Source organism: Zalophus californianus, chromosome 5, assembly GCF_009762305.2.
Source record: "Zalophus californianus isolate mZalCal1 chromosome 5, mZalCal1.pri.v2, whole genome shotgun sequence".
NCBI classification, from domain to species: Eukaryota; Metazoa; Chordata; class Mammalia; order Carnivora; family Otariidae; genus Zalophus; species Zalophus californianus.
Window position 1 is genome coordinate 52,709,897 of NC_045599.1, and position 14,395 is coordinate 52,724,291.

The 14,395-nt window shown below is 39.0% G+C and overlaps 1 protein-coding gene across 1 annotated transcript; it reads left to right on the plus strand.

The window, feature by feature from the left end:
• Window positions 1–636: 636 nt before the first annotated feature.
• Window positions 637–13,452, plus strand: MRPS36 (mitochondrial ribosomal protein S36). The gene is made up of 4 exons (XM_027606262.2): window positions 637–789; window positions 10,417–10,480; window positions 12,471–12,658; window positions 13,188–13,452. Exons 1-4 carry the CDS (start codon window positions 748–750, stop codon window positions 13,203–13,205), a joined length of 312 nt encoding a protein of 103 aa, XP_027462063.1. The 5' UTR covers window positions 637–747; the 3' UTR covers window positions 13,206–13,452.
• Window positions 13,453–14,395: the final 943 nt, after the last annotated feature.

A 14,395-nucleotide genomic window follows, 5' to 3' on the forward strand; every position in this document is an offset into this window, starting at 1 on the left:
TCTAGGTCATCAAATGTGTCACTCTATTTAAAACAACTTATGGCTGGCTACATTACCTACAGAATTATGTTAAGTGGCTGCAACATATCGTGTATTTAAAATTTATAACAACATAAACTAATATTTGCCACAAAATTTAATATAATTTTTGGGGAATGATATGGAAGCATTTTGCTTCAAAAAGAAAGACACTTTTGAGTTCTCTCATACTTGAAGCAGACAGTTTAATATCAGGATTAATGGTAGACCCTATCAAGTAATGCCAGTAAGTGAGGGAATAATAAGTAGCCTAGTGTAGACCTGGAATTGACCACTCCCTGAGCCTGCCACTAACTCCCAAGTTTTAACGAGATAGTTCGTTTTAGGAAGCCACATGACTTTGTATTACTTATTTGGTTTCAGATTAAATTTTGTTCTCTACTTAAATTAGAAACTGGCTATCTGGAGAGGAAATGGCCCTAGTTTACTCGTAGGCTCATGTGTAGAACAAACCCAACACCACAAACCTTCGCCTGCAAAACTGAACAATGGGGAGCACGTGGGGCAGTTCCTAGGCGGGAAGTGGGGCGGGGTGGGGCGGGGCCAGGTACAGAGGGTGGGTTAGCTCCGTAGTGGAGGAGGATCCGGGAATGCCCGCTCGTCCCTCCTCGGTGACGCCACAGGCAGGGCCCGCCCCCAGCTGCCCAGGATTCCTGTTATCTCTGCGCCTAGCGAGCGCCCCGGAAACTGCTGCCACATCCTGGGGTCATGATGGGCAGTAAGATGGCGTCTGCCAGCCGGGTCGTTCAGGTAAGGAAATTCGGTCGCTTTTTCGCACCGTGGGCGGTAGGGATACTGCTGATTATAGCAAAGGCGCTGGGGAGACAGGGCGGTGGCGGAGGCTGCGCGGTCACCGCGGCCTCGGGTAGCGCCAGCGACGCGGCCCGGGGGCATGTGTGAGAATTGGACCTTGAGCCCATTGGGTCGGGCAGTGAGCCGGGACTGTAGCTGAGGGTTCCAGCCAGGCTGCAGGACTGCAGTGTAGGCACAGAGCAGCTACGCGGCTCCCGGACTGTACTCCGCCAGGACCTCCGTAGCCCTCTTAGCAGTCGGCGGGCTAGGCTGCCCTGGCAATAGTCTGGCCAATCGACGTTTAGCATTGTCTGTGATGTCCCGGATCAGCCAATCGTAAGGACGGCGGTAACGGCAAGTGGAAGGAAGCGAACCTTGTATCTGACCCAGTGTCCCTTCAAGGTCTCGGGAATGGCCGGAGAACTGGCCCTGCGAGCTCCGTCCTTACCCCGGGCCTGTTCTCCCCCACCAGTCCAGGCGTCTAGTTACTGGCTGGATGGAGGGAGTTGGAGGGGGAAAAAGATATTATTTAAGTTTATCTATAATGCTTTACATTACAGATGTTGTTGGTTTCCCAAGCTTTTTTCCCCTTGAGTTTAGATTGGTAGCTAGAGGAACTTTGTTAATCCAAACATCAGTTACTAACTCCTGATAGCTTTTATGTTTGCTTCTCCATCTCTGATTGCTTAAATTAAATAGGAGAGGTAAAGTTGGTATATAAAGGGACACAACCTCCACATTTGTGGTTGTTTTACACAATCTGTGTAAAATATACTCTCAAAGTATATTACTGTATGATTTTTAACTTTGATATGAGAAGCGCATTTATTACCTTTGCACAAATACACCTCTTAAAAAGACTTCTTAAAGTTGTTTCAGTTTGAAAGATAGTCCTAGATCCCAGCCTTCGGTCTCATTGCAAGGAATGATCCTCACCCATTCAGTGGGTAGATACTGAGCATTAACTAATTAAAGATTCTGTGAGGACAAGGAGAACCTCTAACAAAGGACTGGTATCCATAATGCATAACCATACATATCCATAATATATAGCTCAATTTAAAAACGGGCTAAAAAGTTGAAACTGCACAAAAGAAGATACACAAATGAGCAATAAGCCTGTGAAATACTTGCCGGACAATACAAATTAAAGCCAGGAAGTACTACTGCATCTACCAAAGTTATTAGAATTTTTAAAAACTGATGGGGCATCTGGGTGGCTCAGTTGTTAAGCCTCTGCCTTCGGCTCAGGTCATGATCCCAGGGTCCTGGGATTGAGCCCCACATGGGGCTCCCTGCTCCGCGGGGAGCCTGCTTCTCCCTCTCCCACTCCCCCTGCTTGTGTTCTCTCTATCGCTGTCTCTCTCTGTCAAATAAACAGATTTTTTTAAAAATCTTTAAAAAAATTTTTTAAAAACTGGCAATACAGAGAGATGACAATGTGAAGCACCTAAAACCCAGTATAATTCGTATAGCCACTTTTTAAAGTCTGTTTTGTCAGTGTCTGGTAGTTAAACATTCGTACCCTGTGACCTAACAATTTTACTCATAGGTTTATACCCAAGAGAAATAACATACATTTATCTACAAAAAGACATAAAAATGTCTGAATGCCAAGCATATATATTTGATATATTTGGGCTGATGTAAGCAGAAAAATGATAATTTATTATTTACAAAATCATTTTGACTGCATGAGACATGAGACATGAGACATGGGAAGAAGGTTTGAGATTTACCAGTGGAGTGAAGATACACTTCCGGGGAGGAGGTTGAGAGTGCTGGTTATAGAATATTGAATGGTCCCTGTGTTCTGGGCTAGATAAGAAACGAGATAAAATTAGGGTGGAACCAGTTGACTGGAAAAAGGAACAATCAAAGAAATGAAGGGTTTGGTGAAGCTTACAGTGGGAAGTAACAGAGAAGAGTTCTATACGTTAAAAGGTTGTAGTTGCGGTTAGATTTTAGGTTACTTTAGGGACAATAAAGCTCTGAACTCAGTGAATTAGAACTTTTCAGAAGTAAATACTAAAGTAGAAGGAATATAAAGGTAAATAGGCAACTCAGAAGTTTTCTTAAAGGAATAGTGCATGAAAAGAGGAAAATGAAAAAAATCACAGAATAATGAAGGAAAAGAAGGATTCAGAGAAAGTCATAGAAGTAGATAAAAACAGGAAGCTGCAACTTTTGTATAATAAGTAGTCTGAAAAAGTAAAAGCAAATAGAACAAGTCTCAAAACCTGTAAGTTAATAAAACTTACCTGATGTAAAAGACTTAAACCTCTACCTTAGGCTTGAGAGAATTAACCAACTGTGTTTGACTAATGGGTATATTCTTTTTTTTTTTAAAGATTTTGTTAGAGAGAGAGAACAAGTAGGCAAAGAGGCAGACAGAGGGAGAGGGAGAAGCAGGCTCCCTGCTGAGCAGGGAGCCCAATGTGGGACTCGATCCCAGGACCCTGGGATCATGACCTGAGCCGAAGGCAGCCGCTTAACCGGCTGAGCGACCCAGGCGCCCGACTAATGGGTATATTCTAGTAGAATCTTGAAAAAAAATTTTTTAAGATTTATTTATTTATTTGAGAGAGAGAGAGCACGCATACGCGCAAGTGCTCACATGGGGAGGAGGGGGCAAGAGAGAGTGGGAGACAAGCAGACTCACCACCGAGCGGAGAGCCTGATGCACACAGGGCTGGATCCCAGGACCCTGAGGTCACGACTTGAGCCGAAACCAAGAGTCGGATGCCCAACTGACTAAGCCACCCAGGAGCCCCTAGAATCTTTAGATTTTTAAAGGAGAAAAAGAAAAAATTTGGGTGATCCAGGCTACAAGACCACACTTAACAGAGGGCAAAAGTTAGAGTTTTCAACAATAATAGTTCATAAAGGAGGACATGTGGATAACATATTTAAGGTAGTTAAAGATGGAAAATGTGAACCAGAGATATATCTAACGACATTGACCTTCAAGTTGTAAAGGCCACAAATCCTTCTACATCTTCAATAACTCAGGGAATATTGTTCCCTAGAGCCCTTCCTACTAGATCTCCCAGAGAATGAAAGACAATTAAGGAATATTTAGTTGTACTTGGAGTTGTTTAAACATAGGAAACGGATATGAATGTTGAATGTATGTGGCTCTAAGAACTAAGACTAAATAATGGAGATACGGGTGAAAGACTTGTTGGTAATACTATTGTTTGACAGTATAGCTCTAATTCAACTTTTAAAATGGAGGAATAAGGGGGAAGAATATACAAAAGGTAGAATACACTTGCTACTGCCCCTGGTTATTAAGTGGTAGTAAAAGATGGGAAAGAAAGCAGAGAAGAGATCCTGATCACCTGCTTTCATTCTTTCTCATAATAATAAACCAATGGGTAGTATCTCAGAAATTATCCATTAAGGGAATTATGTAAAGGTAGTAATGTAAATATAGATACACAGAAGTACAATTTACAAATCTTTCCAAATTAAAAAAAAAATCACACAAATGAAAGCAAAGAAAAAGGTAATATGACAAAGGAATTTATTGTTAAATAATCATAAAATGATGTGACAAAATATACCAAACTTGTGAATTATATCTGTACATGTAAATGATCTAAATCCCCTTTAGAAAATTATTCTCAAATTGGCTGACAAATGCCTATCCAATGCTATGCTATATATGAGGCATAGCTAAAACTAAGAGACTTAGAAAGGGAAAATTAAAAATTAAAAGCTATTTTAACTGAACTGTGACAAAGGAGCAAACACAATAGATGGAGAAAAGATAGTTATTTTTTTTAAGATTTCATTTATTTATTTGAGAGAGAGAGAATGAGAGATGGAGAGCACGAGAGGGAAGAGGGTCAGAAGGAGAAGCAGACTCCCTGCTGAGCAGGGAGCCCAATGTGGGACTCGATCCTGGGACTCCAGGATCATGACCTGAGCCGAAGGCAGTTGCTTAACCAACTGAGCCGCCCAGGCACCCAAAATAGTCTTCAATAAATGTTGTGGAACAACTGGATATCCACTTGGAAAAAAATGAATCTAGACATAGACCTTATACCCTCCACAAAATTGTCTCAAAATGGATCATAGAATTGTATGTAAAAGGCAAAACTAGAAAACTAGAAAATAACATAAGAAAAAATGTATATGATATTGGGTTTGGCTGTGACTTTTTATTATTTATTTATTTATCCCCCCCCCCGCAAAGATTTTATTTATTTATTTTGACAGAGAGTGCGAGCACACGTGCCCAAGCATGGATGAGCACAAGCAGGGGGAGGGGCAGAGGCAGAGGGAGAAGCAGGTTCCTCACTGAGCAGGGAGCCCAATTCGGGACTGGATCCCAGGACCTTGGGATCCTGACCTGAGCTGAAGGGAGACGCCCAACCAACTGAGCCACCCAGGCGTCCCTGGCTGTGACTTTTTAGATACAACACCAAAGACATGATATGTGAAAGAAATAATTGATAAGCTGGATGTTATTCAAGTTAAAATCTTCTTGTCTGCAAAAGACAGTTAAAGATGGCAAGCCACAGACTGGGAGAAAATATATGCGAAAAACATTTAATAAAGGACCATTATCCAAATTATACAAAGAACTCTTAAAACTTAATAAGAAAACAACCTGATTTAAAAATGGGCAGGGTGCCTGGGTGCCTCATTCCGTTAAGTGTCTGGCTCTTGATCTCAGCTCAGGTCTTGATAGGGTCCTGAGTTTGAGTTTGAGTCCTGCGCTGGGCTGTGGAGCCTACTTAAAGACAACAACAACAACAAAATGCCTAGAAGACCTGAATAGACTCCTCATCAAGGAAGACAGATCACACACAGGCATATGAAAAGATGCTCACCATCATATGTCATCATGGATTTGCAAATTAAGACAACAATGAAATATCACTTCATACCTATTAGAGTGGCCAAAATCCAGAAGAACATTGATACCACCAAATTCTGGCAAAGATGTGGAGCATTAGGCACTCTCATTCACTCCTGGTGAGAATGCAATATGGTACAGCCTTCCAAACTGGAAGGCAGTTTGGCAGTTTCTTTAAAAACTTGGTATACTTTATGATCAAACAATTGCACTTTGCTGTTTACCCAATGAGTTGAAAACTTATGTCTACATAGAAACCTGCACATGGATATTTATAGCAGCTTTATTCATAATTGTAAAAATTTGGAAGCAACCAAGATATCCTTTAGTAGTAGGTAAATAGATAACATAAACTGTGGTACATCCAGACAATGGACTATTACCCAACACTAAAAAGAAATTTGCTATCAAGCCATGAAAAGACATGGAGGAAACTTACATGCATGTTACTAAGTGAAAGAAACCAAACTGAAAAGACTACTTACTGAATGATTCCAAATACGTGACATTCTGGAAAAGACAAAACTATGGAGACAGTAAAAAGATCAGTGGTTGTCAGGGGTTTGTTGGGGAGGAAGTGATAAATTGCATATGGATCTGATATTTTAATGTAAAAAATGAAGCCAAAATTGCAAAGAATTATACATGCACAAATGAGTGCATATAAAACTGATAAAATCTAAATAAGCTATATGGACTGTACCAATGTCAGTTTCCTGGTTTTGTTACTGTGCTGTAGTTATGTAAGATATTACTGTAGTAGGAAACTGAATGAAGGTACCTGGAATTTCCCTGTACATTTTTTGCAACTTCCTATGACTCCATAATTATTTCAAAATTGAAAATTAAAAGAAACAAAACCATGCAATACCAAATGAAAACAAGGCTTTATAACCTGGGAACAGTGAAAACTTTCCCAACTATGCTTTAAAATCAAGATACAGTAAGGGGAAAAAACTGACAATTTGGGCTGTACTAGAAAGAAAAAAAACACCTTTACTCATTCAAAAAATTAAAAAGCATTCGACAAAAAAAGACTAGGTAAAAAATTTGCAACAGAAAAAGGGTTAATAACCATACTATATAAAGAATTTGTAAGCACAGAAAAATAGGCAAGAGCTGTGAACATACTCTTCACAGGTGAAGAAATGAAAATGGCTCTTAACCATGTGAAAAACTGGACAGCCTCACAATAAGTCAAAATTACAACTACATGGAGATAACATTTTTCCTCACTTAGAGTTTATTAAAAATGTGCAAGTTAGATAACATAAGTCTGTTGGGAAGGCTGTGTGTACGCAGGCACTTACTGGTCGCTCTAGGAACCAATATGGGAATGTAAAACAGTAGAACCTCTGTGAAAGAAAATCTAGCAGTATCTTGCAAAATTAGATTTTTATCTTTTGACCCAGCAATCTCTTTCCTAGGAATCTATCCCACAGATATACTGGCACAGATAAGAATAGTATGAGGATATTTACTGTATGCATTATTTGTAATAAGGACTGGAAACAACCCAAATATCCATTAATGAGACAGGCTGAATAAACTCAAGGCATTTATCATGAATTTATACTGACCCCTTAGATTCCAATCTGTACACCCCAGCATTCTTCCTTCTCTTCCCCCACAATCCCACACTTGTATTTTCTTTCTCCCACAGGCAAATCCCTGGCTCCCCCAAACATCAGTATAAATGTAGGTACTCATTGGCTCAGTCCTACAGTAGATAGAAAATGGTTTCAGAATTGCTGTATTTATACAACTAACCAACACCAAACTAAGAAGTTCAAAATTTCTTTGTATTTGTTATTACCATTGCCTTTAGACTGAAGTATAGTCTAAGCACTATGAAAGTTATTTGGATTAGCTCTTTTTTATTCTCTTAGTTATGTTACCCAACTAATATACAGAGTTGCTTCGTGTTTACATTTAGAGTTTAAAAATCAAATTTTGAGTGAGGAAAATTTGAGCATAAGCTAAGTATTAGATGATATTAAAGAATTTTAACTTGTGGTAAAACGTATTGGGGTTGTGATTTCACAAAAATCCATTTTCTGTTAGTGATACATATGGAAGGTATTAACAGGTAAGAGGAGATGGTTGAGATTTGTTTAATGGGGGAACGGGTGATGAAATAAGATTATATTACTGTTGAAATTGTATAATGTGTTTGTCAGGATTTATTTTATTTTTTGTTTATTAGGGTTAATTATAGTACTTTCTCTACTCATGTATTTAGAAAAATTTCTTTTAAGGGGATACCAGGGTCACCTGGGTGGCTCAGTCAGTTAAGCATCTGATTTTAGCTCAGGTCATGATCTCAGGGTCCTGGATCAAGCCCTGCATTGGGCTCCCTGTTCAGCAGGGAGTCTGCTTGTCTGTTTCCCTCTGCCCCTCCCCCTGCTCATTCTCTCTCTCTCTCTCTCTCTCTCTCTCTCCTTCTCTCAAATAAATAAAATCTTTTAAAAGGGGGGTGGACACGAAACTGGAAATTTAATCTATAAGGGCATATTACATCATATTTTTAAGTATGCAAAAGTAATGCTGAAATGGATTCTGTGTACATACAGTTGTGTAAGTGTGTGTATATATACATAGTCCTAACTTACAAATGGTCTCTATTCACTCACTTTGCAAATGTTTCCTCAGCATTTACTATGTACCAGGCACTACTGCAGAAATGCTAATTTCTCTGACTCTGCCTTTTCAGGAGCTTAGCTGTCCTGTAATCATTGGCTCATTGATCTGTCCTCTGCATAATATTCTTAACATGTTCAGGATGCCGTGGAAACACAAAGGAGGAGTTTTAAAATCCCACTTTGAAATCAGGAAAGCTTTTTAGAGGGGAGTGATACTTGATTGTTTTAAAAGACAAACAGATGAGGGGCACCTGGGTGGCTCAGTTTGTTAGGTGTCTGCCTTCAGCTCAGGTCATGATACCAGGGTCTTTGGATCGAGCCCTGCTTCGGGTGTCCTGCTCAGCGAGGAGTCTGCTTCTCCCTCTGCCCCTTTCCTTGTTCGTGCTCTCTCTCTTGCCCCCCTTTGCTCTCTCTCAAGTAAATAAAATCTTAAAAACAAAACAAAACCAGATGAAAGCATGAGGCATGGAAGTGGGGCGGGACTGAGGATAGATTTCCTGGCAGAGAACACAAGCTGTAGATTGAATGGCATGATGAATAGGGAACAGAAAAGTACTTCAGAATACCTGGAATAAAAAAATGAAAAAAAAAAAAAAGAATACCTGGAATAAAAGGTCTATAAGACAGTGGTGGGGAATGAGGCTTGAGAGCTAAGGAAATGCCAGATCAGGATGGGCCTTGTGAAGGACGAACGTGGAGTTTGAAGTTTATCTTGAAAGCTGTTGAACATTTTAAAAACTTTCAAATGGGGTATTGAGAGTGGATGGCTAGAAGAACGTTCTTTCAAGAAGCTTGGCTATGAAAAGGGAAAAAGAGTCACTAGAGGGAGAATTCGTTTTTTAAAAATTTTTATTTAAGTATAGTTGACACACAATGTTACATTAGAGTTTTGTTGGTTTTTTTTTTAAGATTTTTTATTTATTTATTCATGAGGACAGAGAGCACACAAGCAGAGGGAGTGGCAGGCAGAGGGAGAGGCAGCATTTTCTCACAGCAGCCCAATTACGGTGGTGGTTTCAGACGAGTCCCAACAAGCCTATTTACTTCTGTAGTCATATAAAATATATAATATATAGTACATATATACGGATATTTTGCAGATAAACGCACATCTCAATATCATTAGTTACAGAGCAACTTAGAGATTAGATGCAAATACTACTGTTCATTAGAGTCTTAGCATTGTGTATTCAGATAATTTCATATTGAAAGGTCCATTTAAGTTCCTCTATAGCATTATCTGGAATTTTAGGGATAAAACATTAATACTCTGCAAATACCTGTTATAAAAACAATATTCTAAAAATATATATTTCTGTGGGTATAGCCCTCAGACCAAATGTGCTAACAAGTGTTTAAGTCTGTTTTATGGGGGTTTGAGGATTATAGATAGTTATTTTCTTATTTGTGCTTTTTTCCATTTCTCCCAAATTTTTTACACAGAACATGTGTTACTTTTGTAGTCAGAAAAAGTATTTTCCTTTAAAAATTTGTCAGAGAGAGCCCACACAAGCAGAGGGAGCGGGGGACATAGGGAGAAGCAGGCTCCCCGCTGATGGGGAACTCAGTCTCTCACCCTGGGACCATGACCTCAGCTGAAGGCAGACGGTTAACCAACTGAGCCTCCAAAAGTATTTTCTTAATGACCTAATTTTCAGTATGCTTCTTACGCTGTTTTACACTGCTAGATATTGACATAGTAGGAAAACAACAATACAAGTCAAGAATTCTACCAGGCAGCAGGGCAGTATATATCATGCAACATAAAATCTGTGTCATCTTTTTCATAGGGTTGTTTCTGAGGTCAGTTGGTAGTATAGTAAAATGTCTTATAATGTGCAAAGTCCAAAGTTACTATGAAGAACAGATAAGATAAACAAATTAATAGTTCATAGACCAGCTTTCCTGGTTGGGGAAGAGTAAAATAGGAAGATTTAAAGTTGCTGTCAAATACTAAGTTAGTTTATTTTAACAAAAGTATCTATGAAGCCCAGTAGGTTGTTTCTTTTATAGTTAATGAGTTTATTTTAGTGCTTCATCTTTTTTTCCCCATGTATTTTATTTTTCTTTTAGGTAGTCAAGCCACATACTCCATTAATAAGGTTCCCTGACAGAAGAGACAATCCTAAACCTAACGGTAAGTTGTACTTCAGATTTTTATTTTTATTTTTATTTATTTATTTATTTTAAAGATTTTATTTATTTATTTACAGAGAGAGACACAACGAGAGAGGGAACACAAGTAGGGGGAGAGGGAGAGGGAGAAGCAGGCTTCCCGCCGAGCAGGGAGCCCGATGCTGGGCTTGATCCCAGGACACGGGGATCATGACCTGAGCTGAAGGCAGACGTTTAACAACTGAGCCACCCAGGCACCCCTGTACTTCAGATTTTTAAAAAAATATATGTACAGGCATATTTGTATATGAATATTCTGTTATAGGCATTATTTCTCATTTTAAAATCAGCGAGACCATTGTAGCTTAGATCACAATGGTCTGCTAGGTTTCGTGCAAGTAGAAATTAACTTATTACCTCCATTTAAAAAGGTAGTGACTCAACAGTTATCGTTTTAATGAAAACGATTTTATATAGGGAAATTTTTGTTCTTTCCTTTCTTCTGTCCAATGCTTACATTGGAGAGATTGTGAGGAATAGTAGCCATTCCTATATTTTTCTCCCAGCTGACCTTCTTTTCTTTCACTCATTTATTCATTCACTCAATAGGTAAAGACTGCCTTAGCCCTGAGCAATTATTTCCTATAAAGTAACTGAAGATTGTGAACAAGTCCTGTTTTCCTTTTGCCCCTCCTTTTTACCCGATCCTTTGTCCCTGTTTTTTTTAATTCCAGTATAATTAACTTACAGTGTCCAATATAGTGATGCTATACATTACTCAGTGATCATTATGATTGTCCCTGTCTTTATTATATTTGATCTTTTTTTTTTAAAGATTTATTTGAGACACAGAGATAAAGAAGAGAAAGCATGAGCAGGGAGAGAGGCAGAAGGAGAGGGAGAAGCAGGCTGCCTGCTGAGCCAGGAACCCGATGTGGGGCTCGATCCCAGGACCCTGGGATCATGACCTGAGCCGAAGGCAGACGCTTAACCATCTGAGCCACCCAGGCGCCTATATTTGATCTTTAATTCAGGGAGTAGTTTATCAAATTTTATAGGGATATATATATATATATATATCCTTTTTTTTTTTTAAGATTTTATTTATTTATTTGACAGAGAGAGCACAAACAGGGAGCGGGAGAGAGGGAGAAGCATGCTTCGTGCTGAGCAAGGGTGCCCAATTCAGGGCTTCATCCCAGGACCTTGGGATCATGATCTGAGCCAAAGGCAATCGCTTAACTGACTGAGCCAGCCAGGTGCCCCTTATAGGGATATTTTTAACTGTAAATGCGACACAAAACTTAAGTCAGGTAGATTATCTGTATGGGTTGAACTCCACTACCTAGAAATTTTATTATTTTACAGACTTGTTTGATTGAGTAATTCATCCACTTAAAGCTACCTCCTTTTTTTTTTTAATATTTCAGTTATTTATTTGAGAGAGACAAAGAGAGAGAGAGCACAAGCGGGGAGGAGAGGCAGAAGCAGGCTTCCCGCTGAGCAGGGAGCCCAATGCGGGACTCCATCCCAGGACGCTGGGATCATGACCTGAGGCAAAGACACGCTCAACTGACTGAGCCATCCAGGCGCCCCAGCTACCTCCTTATTTATTTATGTATTTATGTATTTATTTTTTTTTAAAGATTTATTTATTTTGAGAGAGTGAGAATGAGAGAGAGAGTACATGAGAGGGGGGAGGGTTAGAGGGAGAAGCAGGCTCCCTGCTAAGCAGGGAGCCTGATGTGGGACTCGATCCGGGGCTCTAGGATCATGACCTGAGCCGAAGGCAGTCACCCAACCGACTGAGCCACCCAGGTGCCCCCAGCTACCTCCTTATTTAAAAAGAACTTTATGAAATTAAATATAGGTACTCAACTAAGTTACTCAGTAATACCTCTCAGAATTACGCTTAGCATTTGAAGAATGACTTGCTTACTCAATAATAGACTCAAAATAGTATTTTAAGACACCTGAACAATTTATTTCTCTAATTACCTTTTTTTTTTCAGTATCAGAAGTTTTGAGATCAGCAGGACTACCGTCTCACTCTTCTTCAATTTCACAGCATTCTAAGGGAAGTAAATCCCCAGATTTGCTGGTGCATCAGGGTCCACCAGACACTGCAGAAATAATAAAAACATTACCTCAGAAATACAGAAGGAAACTTGTATCTCAAGAAGAAATTGAATTTATCCAAGTATGTCATTGTTCTTTATCTTAGTACTGTGCAAAACACATGAACATTTTTGGCTTTTGGAATTTCATAGGCTGATTTACTTGCTCTTTCCATCACCTTGTCATGGTGGGTCAGTAGCTAACACCAAAATAGTTGGGTAGACCAGGAATATGAGAAATAAACCATGTACAAGCCCTCAGTAAAAGTACATGAAGGAATATATGTGTGGAAGTAGAATATGGGAAGTAGCAATAGCTATAACCACATGAAAAAAGCTCGGTAGAATCCTTGGTAATTTTTCAGTGTGAAGGGCTGCTGAGACCATGAAATTTGAGGACCACCAATCAGAGTGGACCTTGAGCCCTTTCCAGATCAGAAATTGTTCATAACCTTGATAGGAGTGCCTAAGAGGAATGAAAAACCGAAACTTTTTTTTTTAAACACCTAAAGATCATTTGCTTAAAATAGTGTAAATTCATATAGTGGCCATGAAAACATTTCTTCTGTAAATTTAACACCCAATCTTTTTGCTTTGTTTTTTCCTTTTCAGCGTGGAGGTCCAGAATAATCACTGACAGTGTGGCTGCTGTTTGTCATCAGACAGAGGACTAGTCTTTACAATAAAGGACTTCCAAAATGGCACATGAGAAATTATATAGTAAATAACTTGAATAAATACTCTGCAAAAAAAAAAAAAGAAATCTAGAAAATTTAGATGGACAATTGTATCTCCTAATATATGTATCTTGGTCAGCTTCTCCACAAGCTTACCTAATTGTTTATATGCTTATTAAAGTATACATTTTTAAATGTTAGCCTATTAATTTACTCTTGATTATCAAGTATTACCAGTGTTGAGCTACTAAAAGCACACAATATCTAGTAAACTATCACAGGTTTCCCATGGTTTCCCTTTTGTTTCAGTTTCTTTTTAGACATGGAAAGATTTATTAGAATTACTGCTTTTGGGAAGTGATTTTCCTGAAATTGGATGAGGGTCAGTGAAAGAATGACTCCATTATTTGTTCTTAATTTTCTTCCCCTTTTTTTCATTCACAAAGTTACTGGAGTATAACTAGTTTAAAAAGTGTATCCTACACTAAATGATAAAAATATAGTCAAGGTAAAACAGGTGACTTTGTGGTATTAAAACTGGGAGTTAATACAAAAGATTATTTGTAACCTGTATTCAGAAGAAAATACCAGAATTTAAAATGGAAAATAAGAGATCAAAATGAATATAACCTAGAAATAGGTGTTTGATTAGAAATTGCAACTTAATATGTTATTAGGGGTGTTGAGAAAGTCTTATTCTTTATTTTACTGTTTTAATTGTCATCATCTGTGCAAATTCTGGAAACCACTAACTTTCTCACACTTAATGTCTGAAAGTGTCATAAAATCAACCTAAATATTTACCTTACTAAGGCAATTTATGAAACTTTAATAGGGTCTTACAGTGCCAAGGGTATGTATTATTGTGAAAGTAAAGCCTCACAAAGCTAAATAAAATTTCTTCCATACCTTGAATGATTTCTAGAATATGCTTCGAAGAAGTCATCCCTAATAGTAAGGGTAGCTTATGGGCATTAGAGTCGAGGGGCGCCTGGGTGGCTCAGTCAGTCGAGCATCTGCCTTTGGTTTGGGTCGTGATCCCGGGGTCCTGGGATCGAGCCCCGTGTTGGGCTCCCTGCTCAGTGGGGAGCCTGCTTCTCCCTCTCCTCCCCGCTCACTCTTGATCTCTTACTGTCTCTCTCT